This window comes from Ursus americanus, chromosome 24 (assembly GCF_024610735.1).
Source record: "Ursus americanus isolate L20-20 chromosome 24, mUrsAme1.1.p, whole genome shotgun sequence".
Taxonomy (NCBI): Eukaryota; Metazoa; Chordata; class Mammalia; order Carnivora; family Ursidae; genus Ursus; species Ursus americanus.
This window is the reverse complement of record NC_142150.1, coordinates 29508880-29530135: the sequence shown is the minus strand read 5'-3', so window position 1 is coordinate 29530135 and position 21256 is coordinate 29508880. Positions and strand designations below refer to the sequence as shown.

At 50.4% G+C, this 21256-nt stretch overlaps 1 protein-coding gene across 1 annotated transcript in view; it reads left to right on the top strand.

The window, feature by feature from the left end:
- Window positions 1–15151: 15151 nt before the first annotated feature.
- SYT13 (synaptotagmin 13) overlaps window positions 15152–21256 on the top strand; it is a 43537-nt gene continuing 37432 nt past the window's right edge. Inside the window, exon 1 of the mRNA XM_045808686.2 lies at window positions 15152–15354. Coding sequence (XP_045664642.1) covers window positions 15172–15354 — 183 coding nt within the window. The 5' untranslated portion in view covers window positions 15152–15171. The remainder of the gene's footprint in view (window positions 15355–21256) is intronic.

The window sequence follows — 21256 nt, the reverse complement described above, 5'->3', positions numbered from 1 at the left end:
GCCTCCCGGTGGAAAGACTAGCTCACTAGGTCACTGTAACAGTGAGACCAGGTTCACCAGTCAATAAATTATGTATATAGCTCCCCATCAGCTTTTTATTGCTTCATCCTAAAAAAAAAAAAAAAAAAAAAAAAGGAGGAAATCAGAGAGGAAAAAGAAAAGAAAGAGAAAAATTTGGAACAAGAAAGACAAAGTGTAAAATCAGTGATAAAACTGACTCTAAAGGAAGTGGAGCTAGTTCAGGGGATGGATGGTTTTCAAAACTTCCGCAGAAAGCTTTGAGAATACACTGCTACAGGGAAAACCAAGAGTTACTATGAAGATGGACTAACAAAGAGCATTCAAAAAGTAAAAGGAGAACTGTCAAAATTAAAAATTCAGTGGTTTGAAACAGAAGGTCAAGAATATCTCCCAGAAGATAGAACAAGAAAAAAAAAAAGAGAGAGAGAAATGGAAAATACGAGAAAAATAACAGACATGAAACCTTGATTGAGGAGATACAACATCTGACTGAAACGAGTTCCAGAAAGTGAGTCGGAAAAGTGAGCACAAAAGGACTCCCCAGGGCTAGCATAACAACTATTTAGATGGAAAGCACCCACAGAATGCCCAACAAGTGAATGGAAAGAGACCCACACATGTCATGGTGAAATTCCCAAACACCAAGTACCAAGAGTAGATCCTGGAAACTTCTAGAAAGAAACAAACACACAAAAAGGCTGCTATCAATGGAATGGAACTCAGACTGGCATCAAAAGCACTGAACACTAGCGGGAAAAAAGGAGCAAGCCTTTCAAATGGTGAGAGAATATGATTTTCAATCGGGAATTCTGTGTCCAAGTGGTCAATAGAGTTCAATGGAGACTGAAGAAAAGAAAAAAGTCATTTTCAGATTTACCAGGACTCTGACCATTTGTCTCCCACACACATTTTTCTGAGGAAGTTACTTGAGGATGCGCTCCAGCAAATCAAGTCCTCTTTCTTGGATTCGATAAAGGGGAAAATGTGGTGCCTACCCATGAGAGGAGATGAGAGGAAGTTCCAGGATTCCAGCGACAACAGGAGGCCTGAAGAACAATTAATTTGGCTGGGAAGAAGGAGATGGGGGATCCCAAGAGGAAGATGCCTGGAAAAACAGGGATTGGAGAGGTTCTATACATCCAGAGAATTAGGTACCACGTAAAAGGGTATTACAAGCAATCGGTACATAGTAAGAAGTAAGGCAATGAACCACACGAGAAGTTTAGGAATATAAACCCCTGAAATGTTTACTATAGATGCAGGAAAATGAGCTCAGAGCCAGATCGCCTAAACTTGTGAAATCTAGTTCTGGAACTTATCAGCTGTGTGATCTTACATAACCTCTTTGTGCCTCAACTTACTCATCTGTATAACGGGGATAACATTAATGCATCACAGGATTGTGGCAAAAATTACACGGATTAATACACGTAAAGGGATTAGTTCAGTGTCTGTCCCATAGTAAGAGCTCAGTAAGTCTTAGCCATTATTATTATGGGCTTTTCTGAAAGAATCTACTTGTAGATAAAATCAACCAATCAAAACAAAACAAAACAAAACAAAAACCCCACAGAATTCGAAAACACTGTAGTGATCATGGTGTCCCATTCAGTAGAACAAAGATACCGGTGAAGGTCATGTTAACCACCCTACCAAATAGATAAGGGCTCAAACATGATGGACGTTGATTTCTGGATCATATAAATTCCAGAATAGTTGTTTCCTGATTGGCGGGCGGCTCTCCTCTGAGCGGTGAGTCAGGGCTCCAGGTGTCTGTCATCCTGGGGCCCTGCAGTATTCAGGGGTGCTGGGTTCTCACGCATCCAAGCAGCGGAACGGGGAGGAGCACAGAGCGTCACGCACTGAGGTTTTCACCGGCCAGGCCAGCAAACAGCACACGGCACTGCAGCCCGTGGGCCATTGTCGAGAGCGCAGGCGTGTGCGATCGCAGAGGATGCTGGGGACTGTAGTCCAGCGGGAACAAAGGGAGAACAATTTGGTGAACAGCTTGTCACAGAAGGGTTTGTGGTGTCAAACACAATGTCAATGCTCTCAACTTGGACAGAGTAAATAAGAATAGTATTCAGAGGTGAGGAAGGAAGCTGGGAACATCAAGGGTGCTTCATTTCCTCCTCTGAGCGGGACATCAATCTACGCTGTTTCAAATTAAAACATCTCGCTAAAAAACAACTCTAATGACTCTAATCTCCTGATTTTTCCACACTCTGTTTTTTTCACTTTCAAAGAATCTTTTAAATTAATCTCTTCTAGAGAAGAGCATTTATCTGAAGTTCAGATAGCACGAGGCCTAATCTCAATTTCCTTTTCTTCTGTTCAAGTAAAATGAAATTTAGTTCTTCACAATTCTATCACGGAACGCAGATCTTGTTGTCAAAGCTTACTTGGCACTTCCCAAAGCCCGGAAGTCCCAGCTCGGACCTGCATCCCGGAGAAGCCCCAGTGAGATCCCATTAGTAGCGTGGAAATCCCTCGGCCATCGCTTGGCTGGCTGATGCTCCGGGCCCCGCTTCCAAGGCCTCCCCATCAGCTGCTGCACTGTGGACTCATCAGGAAGGTCAAGAAGGTGCAGTTTCCAAGGATAGCACCCCTTGTCTCTGCCTTGCACCCTCCCCATGTGCTGGGTTTTACTGCGCTGTGGGAAGGAACAGCCAGTGTTCTCCCCGAACAGGGAGACGTTGGGACTGGGAGGACTCAGGCTGTCTGCCGGCTTGGATCCAAGAAAGGGATGCGGGGCGGGAGTGAGGGGGTTGCTGGAATTTGCTGATGTGGATTCTTTTCTTCTTAGAATTGCAGAAATGCTGGGAGGTAGCACTTTCCAGGGCAGGAAGTAATCACTATACTTAAAAAAAAAAAAAAAAGGAACAAAGAAAGAAAAGAAGAAAAAAAGAAAGAAAGAAGGAAAGTGCAAGAATCAACAGATGCCAGAAGATTTACCTTAAGTGCTTTGCAAAGCTAGCCTGCACCCCCTCCAGCCCCCATCAGGATAACTCTAAATTACTGAGGGCTCCCAGGGACCCTGCTTCCGGGAGATATTGAGGGAAACCTCTGCTCGGTCTGGCCACTATGTGAGAGTTTTCTTTCTTTCTTTCTTTTTTAGATTTTATTTATTTATTTGACAGAGATAGACACAGCCAGTGAGAGAGGGAACACAAGCAGGGTGAGTGGGAGAGGAAGAAGCAGGCTCATAGCAGAGGAGCCTGATGTGGGGCTCGATCCCATAACGTCCGGATCACGCCCTGAGCCGAAGGCAGACGCTTAACCACTGTGCCACCCAGGCGCCCCTATGTGAGAGTTTTCTGATTGCTGTCCCAGAACGGTATGCCTGGGGCGGACGGCATGAACCTTCCACCCGACATCCAGCCCCAGCCTCCAAGCGCTTACCCTCACCTACCCGTCTACCCCACCCAGCTGGGGGATCCTTTTTCCTGAGTCTGGAGATTACTCAGGCTGGAAAACAGATCTGTAGCCAAACACATGCCCACCCCGCTCCACAGACATCTCCACCCCCGAGAACCTTGACGGTCACTCATTCATGTCACTCCTTGAGGACCAAGTACTCCACTATGGTGTGGGGATCCAGCAATGAACACATGCAGCTGCCCCTGCCCGTGCGGGGCTTGGATTCTAACCAGGACAGGGTTCCTCGCCCTTGGCACTTGTGACATTTGGGCACATGAACTTGGTTGGAGAGTGGGGGCTGTCCTGCACATTGTAGGGTGCTCAGCCCATCTCCAAACTTTACCGATTAGAGGCCAGTAGCAACTTCCCTTCTCCCAATTGTGATCGCTAAAAAAAATGTTTCCAGCCGCTGGCAAAAGTCCCCTAGAGGGCAAAATTGTCCCCAGTGGAGAATCACTGAATTGGGAAGAAAGACACACACACACACACACACACACACACACACACACACACACACACATACACCCCTAACGAGACATTTGGCACGAGTCTCACCATAGAGAGGATAACCTAATGTATTCCTTACGGCATGACATCCCCAATATTAATCATCCTCCCCCCAAAAACACATGAGGAGACTGAGACAGAAAGACATTTTGAGCAGCTAGCCCCAGCTCTGAAGTGGAGCAGCTGAGATCTGAACCCCGGCAGTCAGACTCCATGCTGGCCTCGTAACCTCTATGCTCTCCGTAAACAGCAGCCCATTTGCCTGAGCCACAGCCCCAGGATGCCAAGAACCAGCAAAGACTTCATGGGTAGGAAAGCACAGGGAGGGTGGTAGAGAGAGGCTTGCAATTCAGAGGTGAGCTTTGCAGATTAGGGTCCTGGGCAGGCCCTGACAGAAGCCACAGAAGAAACTTGGAGCCAAGTTTTCTTTCTCCTCCTGGTGCAATTCATAACACTGTTTCAGAGCCCATAAAAACCCGTGGTGGACGAGAATGCAAAATCGCATTACTTTTTTATGGTAAAACTATAAAGGCTCCAAGAAAATGCATGTCTGCTGCTAATTCCTTCACGTCCTTCAGACCCATACTAGGTATGGAGGATAGTTGGAGAAACGCCGATTCATAGTGATAAGGACAATAATCATAATAGCTGGTATTCGTGAGCCCCTTCACAGGCAATGACTGCTCTTTACTTGTGTTAACTCACTTAATCCTTGCAGGAGCCCATTAAACACGAGCAGGTTTTTTGTGTATCAATTATACCCCATTATTCTGTAAAAATGATGATTAAACAACTGTGCAGTGCCCAACAGGTGCACATGTCTCGTGATGGAGTAATTGTAGTTATCTAACTATAAAATAAAATACTATCTTTCTTAACAATTGTGCAGTGCCCAACAAGTGCACATGTCTCATGATGGAGTAATTGTAGTTATCTAACTATAAAATAAAATACTATCTTTCTTATTTAAAAAAAAAAGCCCCATGGGGTTGACTAAGGCAACTGGGGGCTCAGAGAGGGGAAGTGACTTTGCCTGAGGTCCCACAGTGAAACTGACCCACAGAGACAGGGCCCAGCTCAGGCTCTGAGTTCAGCAGGTGGCTGTGGATGGAGAGCCTGGTGAGGTGCCCGGAATTGAGCCAAGGGCCGTGGTAGCAGCAGGCGGTGGGGGGAAGGTGAATCTGGTCCTTGTTTCTCGCCTGCACCCAGGTGACTTTCCTTAGGAGCGAGTTGAAAAACGCTGGAGAGAGATGCGAGCACAGCCAAGGTCATGATGTTTCTCAAATTACGGTCCCTGGACCACCCACACCAGGGCCACCCGAGGGGTCCGTTGACAAATATATATTTTCATTGTGAACGTAAATGACAAAGGACTCTTCACTTATTTATTAAAATAAGAAATCCGGGGCGCCCGGGTGGCTCAGTCGTTAAGCTTCTGCCTTCGGCTCAGGGCGTGATCCCGGCGTTATGGGACCGAGCCCCACATCAGGCTCCTACGCTGGGAGCCTGCTTCTTCCTCTCCCACTCCCCCTGTTCTCTCTCTCGCTGGCTGTGTCTCTCTCTGTCAAATAAATAAATAAATAAAATCTTTAAAAAAATAAAATAAGGAATCTAACAGAATCATGGGCTTTTATTTTGTTCCCATTATATAGGTGGGAGAAGAAGAAAGCCCAGTAGTCCTGTCCTGATGTGACATAGCATCTTATAAGTCTGTACGCTCTTGGCAAATACAGAGACGCCCAGTTCTGCATCATGACCAGAGAAATGGCTGGTCCAAATGGCCGGTTTCTCTTTGAAAGGTTCTTTCCAAAGGGCATGGTGGCAATCTCTGAAGCCTTGTGGCCTCTCCATGCACTTGGCCTTCCCAGCGTGTGGAAGCTCATCACCAGTGAGCGATCCGAGAGGCGCAGGCAGAAGCAGGGATGTTTAGTCTTGGGTCTCAGAGAGTCCCTTCTGTGCATTCTGTTGTTCAACAAATCTCCAAGGCCAGCCCGCTTCGAAGGCGAGGGAAACGGACTCCACCTCTCCGGGGGGGGGGGGGGGTGGCACACATTTATGGGGAAGAAAGGGGTCGTCTTTGGAGATTATCAACCGCATCCCACCAGTCTCTGCATTGCCTAGACACCAAGATGGATAGTCTCACGAATGATCTCAGTTTTACATCATATCAAATCAGATCATTTGCAAAAGAAAGACCTTGTCCCCACTGTAGCTATAGAGAAGAGGGGACATCACCTTCATTGGTTTCTGAGATACTTTTGTTAATTATGAATCCTTCAAATTTTGAGGGTGAGACCTGGGGTGTAAACAGTGAGTGTTACAAGCAATCAATGAGTAACTCTCAACTCCAACACAGAACTGGAGCAAAGGAGGGAAGGGATTTTACTTAGGAGCCGGGATGGAAGGCACCGATCTCATTGCTCATCAAGATCAGGCCCACTGGTGACCCCGAATCAGCCTCTCTCCAGGTGGGGCCCAGAAACTGGCATTTTGTAATTTTTATCCAGGCATTAATTAATTCTTCTCCTGCTAGTTAGAATCACTTCCCGGCCTGTTGGTGAATATAAAGTGTAACGATGATATTGATTACAATAAACACCTTGTCATTGACTTAGCACTTTGCAATCTACAAAGTACTTTTCACTGATTGTTCGATTCCGTTTTCATACTAATTCCCAAACCTCCCCTGACGTCTTTGCTCCATGACACCAGATTGACCCTGGCTTTGCCTACAGAGCTTCTCAAATTCACCAACCTCGTTTCGCTTCTGAGATTTCCTCTCCAATATGCCATTACATCGACTTCTAAAACCTCCCTAGTTCTCCTGCTCCCCCTTGAAGCTCACCACGGTTTAAGTGAGGGGAAAGGAGATAGTCTTTCGTGAGACCTCCCCCCCCACTCCCTTGGGCTCTTCACTGGCCATCCAAGGAAAACTGTTAAGAAGTTTGGGGGGGTGGTGGCAGAGAGCCTCAAGTGAACCCTGGTCGTGGGGTCAGAAAGTCTGGGAACTTGGCCCAACTTGGCTGGAACAGGTGTGGCCCAGGCCAGGCCCCCTTCCTCTCTGGACCTTGGTGTCCCCAATTGTAAAATGAGGGTGTCGACTACCATCAGTGGCTTTACGAGTCCTTTGGAGTGGCTTTGAAGCTCCTTTGGGTGCCTGGTGTGTAAGGTGGGGAGAGGAGGGCCTGGTGATGAGGGGCCCCAGGTGACTTCTCCCGCCCACCCACCTGAACTGCTTGTTTTTTGTGTACAAGTCGAATTTCCACATAAAACTATGGGGAGGGGGATGTTTTTCCATCACAGCAGTGACCAGTGTTTCTTCAGGACCATGTGACCTCTAGTTTCGCTTTCCGTCCCCACATTTCAATATAATGCCAATAATTTCCAACAGTCCAGCTTTAAGCACGTGTCATTATTATTACTTCATTCTCCCTGTTTATAGATGTCATGTCAGTGAGCCTCACGAAGATGAAGTGCTCTGCCCGAGGCCACCCAGCTGGTTCCCCTGGTAGAACCCGGATTCACTCAGTGTAGACTGGTGCCACAGCCCTCTGACCTGACCCCTACACAGCACTACAGCCCAGCTCATCTGGGCACTGACACGGGTTATGACACAGACCCTGGCGTCCAGAGGTCCCACTCTCTCCAGCCCTGGAGCAGTTTCAGCAGTTCCAGGGGTTTCCAGGCCCTTCCTTTGGTGGGACTAGGGGTTGGGGGGTGGGGTGGCAGGAACCTGCAAAGGGGCTGTGCATGAGGGTGCAGTATAAGTCCCAGGGCTTGGGTCAAGGGCCCTCCAGGTAGGGCTGTGGGACAGGGACAGGGTTTCTGTCTGTCCCCTCAACACACTTCCTGAGGTGCTATTATGTGCCAGGCACTATTCTAGGGCTGTGGATACATCCAACGATGACACAGACCCATATCCCTGGGAGACTCAGGCCATCAGCAAGACAAACATGACAGGCAAGGAAGCTTATATGGACTATTAAATCATGTTAAAAGTAAGGCAGAAAGGGGGAACAGGTAGTGATGAGGTGAAGGGCAGAGAGCTGGTCATTTTAGATGAGGTGGGCAGAGAAGGCCTCTTAGGGAAGGTGATGCTGGCAGTAAAAACCTGGAGGGGAGGGTTCATTTCCCCCTACCTCCTCTAGGTGGCAGCATCCTCCTGGCCATGGGGCAGCATAGAGCCTGTCCTTGCCCAGCCCTGCTGGAGGATCCCCAGGGAAGCTTGCTTAAGTCTGACACCACGGGAACCAGGGCTGCTCCCTGTACCCCATCTACAAACTCTGATTAAAATGGGGAATCCTGGGGTGCCTGGGTGGCACAGCGGTTAAGCGTCTGCCTTCAGCTCAGGTGTGATCCCGGCGTTATGGGATCGAGCCCCACATCGGGCTCCTCTGCTATGAGCCTGCTTCTTCCTCTCCCACTCACCCTGCTTGTGTTCCCTCTCTCTCTGGCTGTCTCTATCCTGTCAAATAAATAAATAAAATCTTTTAAAAAATAAAATAAAATTAAAAAAAATAAAATAAAATAAAATGGGGAATCCTAGCAAACAATGCCTTGGGATGTGACTATGTTCTGTCTCTTGATCTGGGTGCTGGATAGACAGGTGTGTTCACTTTGTAAAAATCCACTAAGTTATGATCTGTGGGGGCACCTGGGTGGCTCAGTCCCTTAAGCATCTGCCTTCAGATCAGGTCATGATCCAGGGTCCTGGGATCCAGTGGGGCATTGGGTCCCCTGCTCAGCAGGGAGTCTGTTTTTTTTTTTTTAAAGATTTTATTTATTTATTTTATAGAGAGAGAGACAGCCAGCGAGAGAGGGAACACAAGCAGGCAGAGTGGAAGAGGAAAAAGCAGGCTCCCAGCGAAGCATGGAGCCTGATGTGGGGCTCGATCCCAGGACCCTGGGATCACGCCCTGAGCCGAGGGCAGACGCTTAACGACTGTGCCACCCAGGCGCCCCTCAGCAGGGAGTCTGCTTGTCCCTCTCCCTCAGCACTCCCCCCCACGCACACTCTCTCAAATAAATAAATAAAATCTTTTTAAAAATAGTTACGATGTATGGGTTACACTTCAATAAAAAGTTAAACATGACACACACACCTTAAACATTTTCTTTTCATCCAGATCATAGTTTTCATTATTTTTGCGCACCTCTTGCTGATGAAAGCTCTGTGCCATCTTTCGTAAAGTTTATTAACTACATTAGAACAGATAAAATGCTCAGAGCCACGCCTGACCTGTAGGAAGCACTTCGTTAATGTTAACACCATTTCCTGTCGTACACGCCGTGAGGCATCGTCTATGATATCCAGTCTTGCTTTCTTTACAGTGGAGAGAGAACTTAGAGAAACTTGCCTAGCAGCCCAATGGCGAAACCTAGACTTTTATGATTTTCCCAACCTTTCCCAGATAACTTGCCCATACCTATTTCAATCGAAGTTCTAAAGGGAACTTACCTTTATGGGTCTTTCCAAAGTACTCCCCTTAGTTTTCACAAAACTAACTCTCCCTCATACTTCTATTTCATTAGTTGACATATTAATTAAAGTATATAATTCAATAAGGAGATCAACTGGCATAAAAAGATTTGGAGACAGGGGCGCCTGGGTGGCACAGTCCATTAAGCGTCTGACTCTTGGTTTTGGCTCAAGTCATGATCTCAGGGTCATGCGATCGAACCCCACCTTGGGCTCCGTGCTCAGTGCAGAGCCTGCTTGAGACTCTCTCTCTCTCTCCCACCCGTCCCCATCTCTCTCTTTCTCTCAAATAAATAAATAAATAAATAAATCTTTGAAAAAAAAGATTTGGTGACAAGCCCAACTAACACTGAGCATACAACTCAGTTGGAAGCGGAGGGAAGGCTGAGGTCAAGTAGAGAGGCTTCATCCGGCAGCAAGAGCTCTGGAAGGAGTGGAGGGCCTGGGCCAATCGGGAAAGTTGGTTCAGTGGAGGTTGAGTCAGAGAGCTACTCCCGTACCCTTCCTTCTTAAGTGCTGTGCTCCCCAAGATCGATTCTTTTTTTTTTATTTTAAGATTTTATTTATTTATTTGAGAGGACAAGAGAGAGAGAAAGAGCGAGCAAGAGCACAAGAGCAGGGAGAGAGAGAAGCCGACTCCCCCGCTGAGCAGGGAGCCCAATGCTGAGCCCAGGACCCCAGGATACTGATCTGAACTGAAAGCAGACAACCAACTGAGCCACTCAGGTGCCCCTCAGGCATTTTTTTCTGATAAAAAGGAAATAGCTCTCATTAGATTCTCAGAGGAATTTATGTTCCCCCCACAAAGTTAAGCACTGCATAAGTGCTGTATTTCCTCCCAACCAGGCAGGTGAAACCCTTTAGACAAAGTCCCATAAACTTTGTATAGTCTAGAAAGTGGAGGAAAAGGGAGACTTTAGGCTAAGTCCAAGAAAGATCAGATGGGACTGAGGAGCTCTGAGGATTGGAACGTGTCACTTCATCTCGTGTTGAGATGGTATCAGGGGTGTGAATGCACACTGGGTTGTTGGAAATGACCCGTCGGGCACAAAGTCACTAACAGCAGGAAGTGAACTGCAATTTGCTCCAACTCTAGAATATTTTTCTACCTTTTACAGTCTTGGATTTCTGTATCAGGGGATCCCAGACCCAACTCCTTTCTCCCTTCTGCCTGAAGATGTGACCCCAGAACCGCTCAGAGCCAGAGCTGGAGTCCTGAGGGTGGGCCCCACTCCCGAGCCTTGACTGAGCTCTTCACCTTCTCGCCCAGCTGCCCGCCAGCTCTGCGGGGTCTGCATCACCCTGCGGCGGGGCCCGGGGTCTCCACCGCCTTCTCCCAGCCAGCTTCGTCCTGCACACCCCACCTTCGACAAGGCCCAGGGCTGGGGAGCCTCCAGTTAGCAGCGATCTAGTGTGGAGAATACGGTCCATCAAATTGAGAGTGTAACTACAGGGAGCTGAAGAGTGGGACGAACGAGAAAGGGACTTGCCCACCATACTGCCCTCTCCCCATGCCATCAGCAATTTCAGCCCACCATACGACAACGCGTGCGCTAGAGAGGATGACACACACCCTCTCCTGGATGCCTGCTCTGGCAACTTCTCTGGCCCACCTGCTCTTCTTTGTCCCTCTCTAACCAGTTCTCAATACTGCAGCCAGAGGGATCTTTTCAAAACACAGCTCTGATCATATCATGCTCCTCTCCCTTAAAACACCCAATGGCCTTCCAGTATGCTCTACCAGCCCTGCCGTCTGGCCCCTGCCTCTGCCTTCAGGCTCGTCTCTCAGTTTCCCCCAGGTGTGCACTGGAGCTGGCTCCTACCACTCCCAGAGCCAATTGGGAAATATTCAGGAATGTGGAGGTAGCTGGAAATTCATTGTAGTGGGATTATTTGCACCAGAGAAATCAACAAATGCTGAAAATCAAAATTTCCCCCAGAGAGCTGGTTGACCAGCACTCTGCAGCCCCGGGCCCACTGTGTGGTTCCACCATGGGGTCCTTGCACAACCTGCTGCTCTGTCTGGAACATTCCTTCTTTGCTGAGTTAACTTTACTCTTTTAGACCTTAGTCTAGTTGATACTTCCCCTGGGAAGTGTTCCTTGGTGTCTCAGAACAAGTCAAATCCCGCCCTCGAGCCTGTCCTTCTGAGCTTGTATCACAGTTGTCATTTCACATGTATTTGTGTGATGAATGATATCCCTCACTGCCGTTACCCCATCGGCCAGCACAGTGCCTGGTACATGGTAGGATCTCAAAACATCTGTTGGATTAATGAAAAAGTTAGAGAAATAGGGACTAGACAGGAATCTAAAGCTTTGGCATCTGGGGCAGAGACTACTATTACTCGAGTTTCATTTCTACCCAGTCTCTTCTGTTGTTAGCTTGGTCATGTTACCAAGTCCTGGCCAGTGCAATGGGGTGAGAACCATGTTTCCAGCCATGGCCTCCGAAACGGCACGAGTGGTCTTTTCTCCATCTGCATGGCGGCAGGAAGTGAAAGCCCAGATTCCTGAGTCACTGTTTGGAGATGAGCTGCCCGCTTAGGACACCTGACCCTCCTTGAACCATATATGACAGGAGCAAGGTGTACTTTTATTATGCAAATCCCTGAGGTCTGGGGGTTACTTCTTACTACAGCAGGACCACATCTACCCTGACCTAAAAGACCTCAGCGCTGTCATTAACTCCTTCTGCCCTTCGGCAAAACACGAGCTCTCTGGGCCTCAGTTTCCCTATTGGTTGAACGAAAGGATCCCACAAGATGATGTCTGATATCCTTCCGAGGTTAAATGTGGTGGTTCTGCTTGTTTATTTTCCTCCCTCCTGCCTAGCGTTATATGCAGGCATAATAAATGTTTGTAGATAAGAGAACCTCTGTATTTGAAACCCTTTCCCCCAGATAAAAGCATTTTAATACCTTAGAAATTCAGAGAGGTTGCTCAGAATATTTAATCATCCAACAAGTAAAATATCAATCAAAATAACAATGGTGACATTTTATCCGGAGGCTAGGGAACCTTCTGGGATCTACCCCCTCAGCCTTCCAGAAGCTCCCCCAAGCATCTTGCTCTGTTCTTGGCAGTCTGGGGACCCCAGCATTTCTAATGATTTGCAGGCCTCCTGCTTAGACTGTCCCATCTGTTCCACTCGGATGACTCTGTCATCCGCCTTTCTCAGTAGAGACAGTCCCATTTTTCAAAGGAATCCACTAATGCCTTTCCTTAGAAAGTTGTCATGAAAGGCTACCGCCTGGATATCAGTAACCAAGAAGCCAGAGTCGCATCCTTGATGAGACGTAGCAGAGTTCTGATAACTGGGTTTCAAATTTCGTGAGGTCTATCCTAGCCCTGCCATCAGTTCACTGTGTGTGAAAGAGGTAAGAGACAAGCAGTTGAGCTTGGGCTGGGGTCCCTCTTCCCGTTAAAAATGAAGGTCACTGCAGCTGCTGTCATCCCAGTAACCATAGTAACAATGAACCACATGACAGGTGTATGATCGCCATCAGACAATGTCTAGAATTGAGTGCTCCTCCTTCCCTTCCCCCCCACCCCAGATCCTGCTAGGAGGTGTTAAGGGTCTCCTAGGGGAGCAGCTCAGGCATGGGAGATCGGACCGACAGCATTAATTAAACCTCGCATTTCCCCAGAACGTTTTGCATTGCCAGGCCCGGGAGCCAAGAAAACCTCCAAGGGAAGCTCTCATGAGAGAGAAAGCTAAGTCTATCACCAGGGACAGAGGCACTTCTCTTCAGCTCCACGCTTGGCAGCAAACGGAGCTCAGTAGGAGAATGTGCCTGGCATACAGCAGGCACAAAATAAATATTTGTGGAAGAGTCATTTTAATCAAAGGGAGCTCATTTAGCAAATGGGATTCCTTCCAAACCACTGGAAGTCCTGCATGAGAAGATCATGTGAGTCATTCACCCTTTCAACAGTTGCTGTACCTCCCGTATGCACCCATGGGTGACGGTATGAAGGCTCTAGAGACAGTAGCTTGCTGAATGAATCCCAAGTTCCTTGGGGCTCAAGGGCATGTTGGGAAGCATGTAGAGGGGAGTCTGAAGGGATGGGCAGGGACCACACTGCAAAGGGCTTTGGATTTAACCAGAAAGTCTTGCGTTTATTGTTGGTGACACTTTGAAGGCTTTTATACACGTGAGTTACAGGATCCGCTTTGCATTTCAGACCATGGCTTGACCAAAGAAATGAGGTTCTAGAACTTCTGAAGCCAGGACTTAGGAGAACAGGCAGCTCCTGCTTCCTTCCTCTTGGAACCTGGCCGCCGTGCAGCTCCAGCCACATGGAAGAGAACCACAGGGCACTGGCTGACAGCCAGTTGTGCCCCCAGTGGCAGCCAGCACCAGCTGCCCACCGTGGGGTGCGCCATCTTGCACATCCCAGCCCAGCCGGGCACAGACCCGGGGGGCATCACTTGCAGCAGGAAAAACGCCCCGCGGAGCCCCGTCAGCACACAAGATCATGAAAAGTAACAAAAGGATTGCTTAAGCCACTAAGTCACGGGTGGCTTGTCACGCAGGGGTAGATAAGGTGCTGGGTGCTGGTCACTTCTGCAGCTCAGCACGGAAGGTCTGGTGGGAGCCATGCTAGAATTAGGAGCCCTTGGCTTCATGGGGATTCCAAAGCCCTGTTGTGGCTGAAATTGTCTGTACTCCTCACACGTGCCCAGAACGCCCAGAGCGCAGCAGACACCGCAAATGCTTGCTGAATTAAATGAAACACTCCACATACCACAACACACTGAAAACCACTGTTTTCTGATCTCAGGCAGTCTCCTCATGCCTGGAATTCTAATTTCGCCTTCCTCTAAGCTTACTTCTTTTATTTCCCTCTCCCTGAATCAAGTGTGGACTCCTGGCGGCTGCATATGTGATACTCTTTGTTCTTCTAAGACAAGTTCTTTCTCTGAGGGTGACGCATGGACTTGGAATCTGCCAACCGGGTTTGGGTGGAGGATGTCTGGATTTTTCCAGCTGCCCCACATCCCCTATCAGCCGCAGCTTCCTCATCTGTGAATGGAGACCCACGGATCAAATGAGATTGGAAAGCGTGCTAAAGGGGATAGAAACAGAAACAGAATGGGTGCCGCGATCTTCACCAGGACATGGGCACAGTCTCAACCCCAGACAGTGACTCCCTTCTCCCTGCCGCCTGCCCCCTCTACCCCACTGCAGAGCAAACTCCCGGCAAGTTGGGGAGATGGGAAATCTCCAGCCCCTGTGTGTTTGAAAATCTCGCGGAGGACCCAGTTGTCCGGTGTGGTGGGCCAGAGAAGGTGAGAAGGGAAGGGTTAGTAGTCTGGTCAAGTGACTCCTAATCCAGCCTGGGTTGGAGCCCTGGTTCCCCGCTCACACAGCGTGACCTAGGCGAGCTCCTGCCCTTCTTGGGGCCAAGTGTCAGCGTATGGGAAGCATGAAGAAGGGCCTGAGACACCCCTAAGCTTGCAGGCATCTGAACGTTCGGCTGCTGTTGGGGTGGGGGTCTGGTCACGTGTCGGCGGGAGGGGGTGCGGGGTGACGTGGAGCTGAGTGCGGGCGCACCAGCCTGCTCCCGGCCGGCCTCCTCCTCTGACGTCCTCGCAGCCGCCCTCCACCCCCCTCCCCTCAAGCGGCGGGAGAGCAGCGGGCGCGCCCGGATCCCAGGAGCTGCCGGGCGGCGGGCGGCGGGCCCGGCCGGGGTAGGTGCGCTGCGGCTGGACCGAGCCCCGCGCGGGCAGCGGGCACCATGGTGCTGTCGGTGCCCGTGATCGCGCTGGGCGCCACGCTGGGCACGGCCACCAGCATCCTTGCGCTGTGCGGGGTCACCTGCCTGTGCCGGCACATGCATCCCAAGAAGGGGCTGCTGAAGCGGGACCGGGACCCTGACCCGGAGAAGGCGAGACCCGGTGTGCTCCGGTCAGCCCAACAGGTGAGCGGGGGCGGCGCCTCGGCCTCCCGTGCGCGGTGGGGTCTCGGCGGCGGCTGCGGCGGCGGGGGACCCGGATGGGGGGGGCTGTCGCCGTTCTTTGCGCCGCTGAGCGTGGCGGGGAGGAGGGCGGAGGACGTGCTCGAGGACCCGCCGAGGGGTCCGTACGGCCTGGGGGTGGGGGAAGGGTCGGGGAGAATAGTTAGGGGAGGGAGGCTTGGTGAGGGCGCGAGAGGAATGGGGTCACCTAACGCTAAAGGGAAGGGGAGGGGATGGAATGGGAACGGGGACTGGGGTACAATAGGGGCTGGGAGGAGAGTTGAGCGGCTGGGAGGAAACCAGGGGAGGGGAGTTTGGGGGGTTAGAAGCTTGCAGAATTGGGGGACGGGAGAGGGAAGAGAAGTTGGGGGGTTCTGGTGTAGGGAAAGCACTGACTTAACTGAGGAGGGGGAAAGCCACGGAAAAACGGAAAAAACGAGAGGGGAGGTGGTTGCTGCCCCCGTGGGAGCTGGAGAGGGGCAGCTGGGCAGGGAGTGCCTGGGGTCTAGGGAGCGGCTGGTGAATCTGGAGGGGTCTGAAGGGCCTTTGCCCCCTCCCAGCAGCCCTCAGCTCCAGCCAGCTAGAGGGGCTTGCTGTGGTCTCTCTGAAGATGTCCCTGGAGAGAGGAGGGCTTTTATCCCCGGCGTTGGCTTGTACCCAGAGCCCCTTGGGACAGGAAATGGGTGGAGTCCCCATTGTACAGTGCGGCAGAAGGGGTCTAGGGAAGAGGTTTGGAAGGAGCCCCCTACATAGATTGCGCCCTTCAGGACACATTCCCCGGGTGGGGAGTGCAGACGCCCTCTGGACACTGGGAGGAAGAGTCGTGCTTGGGTGTTTGAGGAAGGCTAGCCCTGGGGCAGGGGCTGGACTTCATGACTTCCTAAAGCCCTCTGGATTCCTAATAGAGCTTATAGGTCTGGGAGAGGCACAAAAATGCTGTGATTCCACCCTCCTTTTTCCAATCAATTATTCAAAAGCTCTGAGACTCAGTGCTTGAGGCCTCTGTCAGTCACAGGGTAGTGAGAGGGGAAGGAAATGGCTGCTGTCCTTGAGGCACTTACAATCCCAGAAAAGTGACATTGACACATCGGGACACGGGACCCTTCTAGAACCATCTGAGGTGGGAGTAGTGGGCTCTCCACCGGCAGGCGGTTGAGGGGGTGGATGAGCCCTTCAGAAGTTGTGGCCTGCTGCCTCTCAACCTTCTCTCCCACCCAGCGTTAGGGGAAGGCCACTGTGCCCTTCACAGAGATGGCTCCTCAGGCTTTAGGGGAAGACCACTGTGCCTTTCTCAGAGGTGGCTCTTCAGGCGCCGTCCCCTCCCCTTCCCAGAGAGAAGCGCTGGGGAAGGAATTGGTGTAGATGACTCTGGGATCCCTTCCAACCACCTTTTATTGATAACCAGTAGCCCACACAAGGGCCAAGAATCTGTTAAAGACAATCCCGATTGTGTCTCTCTTCTGCACAACCCTGCCCCCCAACTTCTCAATGAGCTTGGAACAAGTCATAGCAAACCGCTACATGGCATGCACTCTGAGTCAGCCACTGTTCTAAGCGCTTTATTCTTAATGCACTTAGTGAGTCAATGAAGGACATGTATGATGATCCCTCCCTAGAGATAAGGAAGCTAAGGCTCAGAGAGGGTAAGTGACTTGCCCAAGACCACACAGCTAGAGAAGTTTTAGAGCTGGATGGAGTCTAGCCAAGCTGGTCTGCTTCTGGAATCCATGCTATTAGCCACTCCGCTCCCCCACGTGCCTGATCTGGCAGGTGTCTACCTCTTTGGCTAAACTCATGCCCCTTCTCCCAATCATCTGTAATCTCACCCTCCCTGTATTTACGATTTTCCTTAAAGACCCTCCCCCCCACCCCCGCCCAGCCCCCATGGCCGTTTTCCTCTGGCTTTTCACGCTGATGGCTCCTTCTCATCCTTTAGGCCTCTTTCTGTTTAAATTTCCCCTTCTGTAGAGGATTTTGTCTCCCACCACATGTAACGAAGTATCCTGCTCTAGTACCTTCTTCCCTATTGTTCTTCCAATTCTTTCCTAGTACTCGTTACAACTGGATGTGATCTTCTGTGTCCACTGCCTTGTCTGTTACTTATTGCCGGCACCTCTTCAGTGTCTGGAACCTAGCAGGTGTCTAATAATGTTGGCCGGTAAAGGTATCCCCGTGTCCCCTTGGGATTATTGCTGGAGTCATTTCTCCCAACGGGAGATTACAGGCCTTTGTAATCCTGTGCGAGCTCAGTAGGGCCGCAGTAAGCCTTTGTGGACACGTGAGACCCCTTCCTTCACTTTCCTTCCTCTGGGCCCCTCGGTGACCAGGATTTGGGCCATCCGGGCTGAATCTATAGGCATGGAAGAGGCACGGCGATCTCACAATGTTGGTTTGGCTGCCATTGTTCTCAGACTGATTCAGCCACTGACCCAGATAGAGGAAATGGAGGAAAGATCACAACTGCCATTTCAAAAGAAGGAAAGGAGGTGCTATTGAGGGGCAGCAAGTGACAGCAGGGTGATGGAAATGACGGCGTCGACAACAAGGGGAGGAGTCAGGGAAGGCTTTCTGAAGGTGTTCCTGGAAGGGAGGGCACAGGGCTGCAGAACTGGGCTCAGACGCCCGCACACGGAGACCCGCATGTCTGTAGGATGCGGAGGGACCGCCCGAGGTCTCTGTGAGTTACCGGTTGTGGTTCCCGGAAAAATCCCTTGGGAGTTCAGGCCTCGCATGGTTGGATGACGTTGAAGTCTGTAGTGATTTTGAGAAGAACTTGGAAGTGCCCCTGGGGGTTCTGAACCTGAGGTCTAAAGACCTCCCTATGGGGTCTGTAGATGGAATTTAAGAGGTTCAGGGTCTTGGATAGGAAAAAGAATTACACCTTTCTTTTCCCTAACTTCTAGCTGGAACCTAGCATTTCCTATAAGGCGGCATATCAATCCCACACCCCAGGAGTGTTACCAGTATCTGTGACTCAGTCCCCAGGAAATCGCAGGGAGTTTTGAGACAACTACAGCCGTTGTAGGTTCTTCCGTTCATCGCCGGTTCTAAATCATGGTGCTTATTAAATCTCCTGCCAGATCCTGTTAGCGAACCAAGGGATGAAGAGGGGCTCATGGAGCCATTTCACAAGCGGCTTTTATTAGATGTTCCTCTGTAGTCCGATGTCTTTGATTTGCAAACATGCTGAGGAAGTGCCCAGAGGGCTTCTCTGGAGAGCTAAAGGAATCTGTGGAACCAAAAAAAAGGGGGGGGGAGCAGAATCTCTGCTAAGTGGGAGGAGAGAGAAGGCAGAAGCCCTCTGTCATCGTCACCTTGCGGGCCCCCAGGTGGCTTCAATTCACAGGTGGTCTCTGCTTTTCCAAAACACACACTCTGGACCCTTCATCCGGCCTTCTTACATGCCTCCTCACCCTCACCCGGGTGCGGTCCTTTGGGGGATGCAGGGAACTCAGTCTCACTACACTGCCCCCATCATGGCCTGGCAGGCTCACCAGGGACCCCCCCCCCCCGCACTACTGTCAACGCGGCTCTGGAAGCTTGGTGATGATGCAGCTCGAGTGAGGAGACGGGGCAGAGAGCGGCAGAATGGCACATGTGCACGTGTGTGTGCACGTGTGTGTGCGTGTCAAACATCTTCCCTTTCCCACTGCTTCAGAATCTACGAGTGAAAGGCAGCCAGGCCCCTTGGTTCCTCCCCCCCCCCCCACTCACCTTCTCCTGGGTCCCTTCAGAAGAAGCCCTGTTTTGGGCTAACCTCAGTAATTACGAGCAGGGAGAACTGCTCTGTCCCACTGCTCAGACCCCCTGACACCTGTCACTTAGCAGGAGTTGGGGGTCCTGTTTTCGGAAAGCTTGGGTTTTCGTGTCTGATTTTTCTCCCCGCACGGTGCTTACCTTGTTGCATTCTTGAAGTGAATCTTCTTGAATGTGTCTCGGAGGTCGCCAGGGTGACCCGGGTGCTGTCCCCTTGCAGCTAACGTGTAGTCCAAGGCTTTAAGCCAAGTTGCTTGGACCCTCGGCAGAGGTCCCCGGGCCTCTTCTCTGCCATCCCCCAGGCCCTCACGGCCACTTCTCACCAAACTATACAATCTCACCCTCCTTCCAGTAGAATGGCTTCCATGGAACTCCGTCTTAGTCTTTCTGAGCTGTGGTAACCAAATATAGACGGGGCAGCTTACAAGCAACAAAAGTGGACTTCTTACAGTTCTAGAGCCTGGGAAGTCCAAAAACCAAGGCTCCAGCAGACCCAGTGTCTGGTGAGAGCCCATTCGCAGACTTTGCTCTATCCTCGCCCAGGGGAAGGGACAAGGGAGCTATCTGGGGCCACTTCTGTAAGGGCCTCGATGCTGTTTATGAGGGTCCAACCTCATGATCTGATCACCTCCAAAGGCCCGCCTCCCTGTAGCATCTCCTTGCGGGCTCAGTTTCAACAGATGAATTTGGGCGGAGGGGACGTTCAGACTTTAGCAAACACAAATAAATTAATTCTAGGTTTTTATAAAATAAGGTAAACAAGTGCTGAGTTTGTATCCAACGATACAGGAACAGAGGAATCTTTTCCCAAAGGATCAGAGAGAGTGTTTTTCCTTTTTCTTGTGTCCCCAACAATGTCTGGTGTGACGCTGGGCCCGTGGTCACCATCGACTGTGTATTGTGAATGAAGTGGTTGTATTGTGACTCGTACTCACCAAGAGCAAAGGCGCAAAGGAGGGCAAAGGGACAAGGTTTTCTTTCCACCAGATTTGAAGTCAAGTCCAATTTATGTTTGGTCCTGCCCTCGGGGGCGGGCAATGGCCGGGGCGTGGTTGGACAGCTTCTGCAATGTCCTTCATGTTCGGCCTCTTGATGGGGATGCTGGTCACCCAAGCATGTTGTTTACTTTGTGAAAGAAAATTCAGCCAGCTCTACATTTCTGATTTGGGCACCTTTCTCCATAGAGTCAGACTTCAGTGAGGTTGTCATTGAAACGTTTCATGTTGGGATACAATGTTCCTAAACACTCACTTGGTATCAAGTCACCATTTTTATTCCCAGGAGGACTTCTGGGCTATCATCGAGCCGCACGGCCCTCCTTTTTTGGGATGCGTCACATCCTCCCTGGTCCCTGGCTCTGTCTGCTTTCTGCTGCCACTACTGTGGCGGCCTCCTTCTTGGGACTGGAGCCTCGAGACCATCAGTGCGGCCCTATCAACCCTCCTGCCTTGTTCGCCTCATCCTTAGACCCCTGGAGCCACATCCTCTCCGGTCACGTGTCTGAATTCATACCTATCAGAGGGCGGACGCATCAGGGCCCATAGGCTGGGTTTCATTAGCTAATAGGTTCATTCATTAAAGGTTAACGAGCACCTGCTAGACACTGGGATAGAGCAGTGAAGAGACAGGCGTGCGCTCTTTCTGATGAGTGGGGAGACAATGAAGCCATGGAGTGCGTTACACAGCTGTCCTGATGGGGCAGGTGCAGGGGGCACGGGAAACCCTTAGGAGGGGCACCCCCACCTTCAGCCGAAAGAACTTTCTCCTATTCTGGCTCACTGCTCTGCCAAGGTCTCCTCTGCACCTCGGTGGTCACAGGAGGCCCCATAGCCTACTCACACCACTCCTGGAGCCGATGTGGGCTCTGGGCTGCTATAAGGTCTGTACTGCATGGATTCTTACCCTTTTAAAGGATTCATTTCTCAGCTCATCTCCTGGCTGACAGACTCTCCTGTTCACATGAACAGACAAAAAAATAGAAGCATTTCCATAGAGTCATAAATAATAGTGATAGTATCACTGTTTTGGGTTCTTAATGTGTGCCAAGCCCTCTTTAATCATAGTAATTTTATCCTCGCAATAGCCCCATGAAACATGTGGAATTATTATT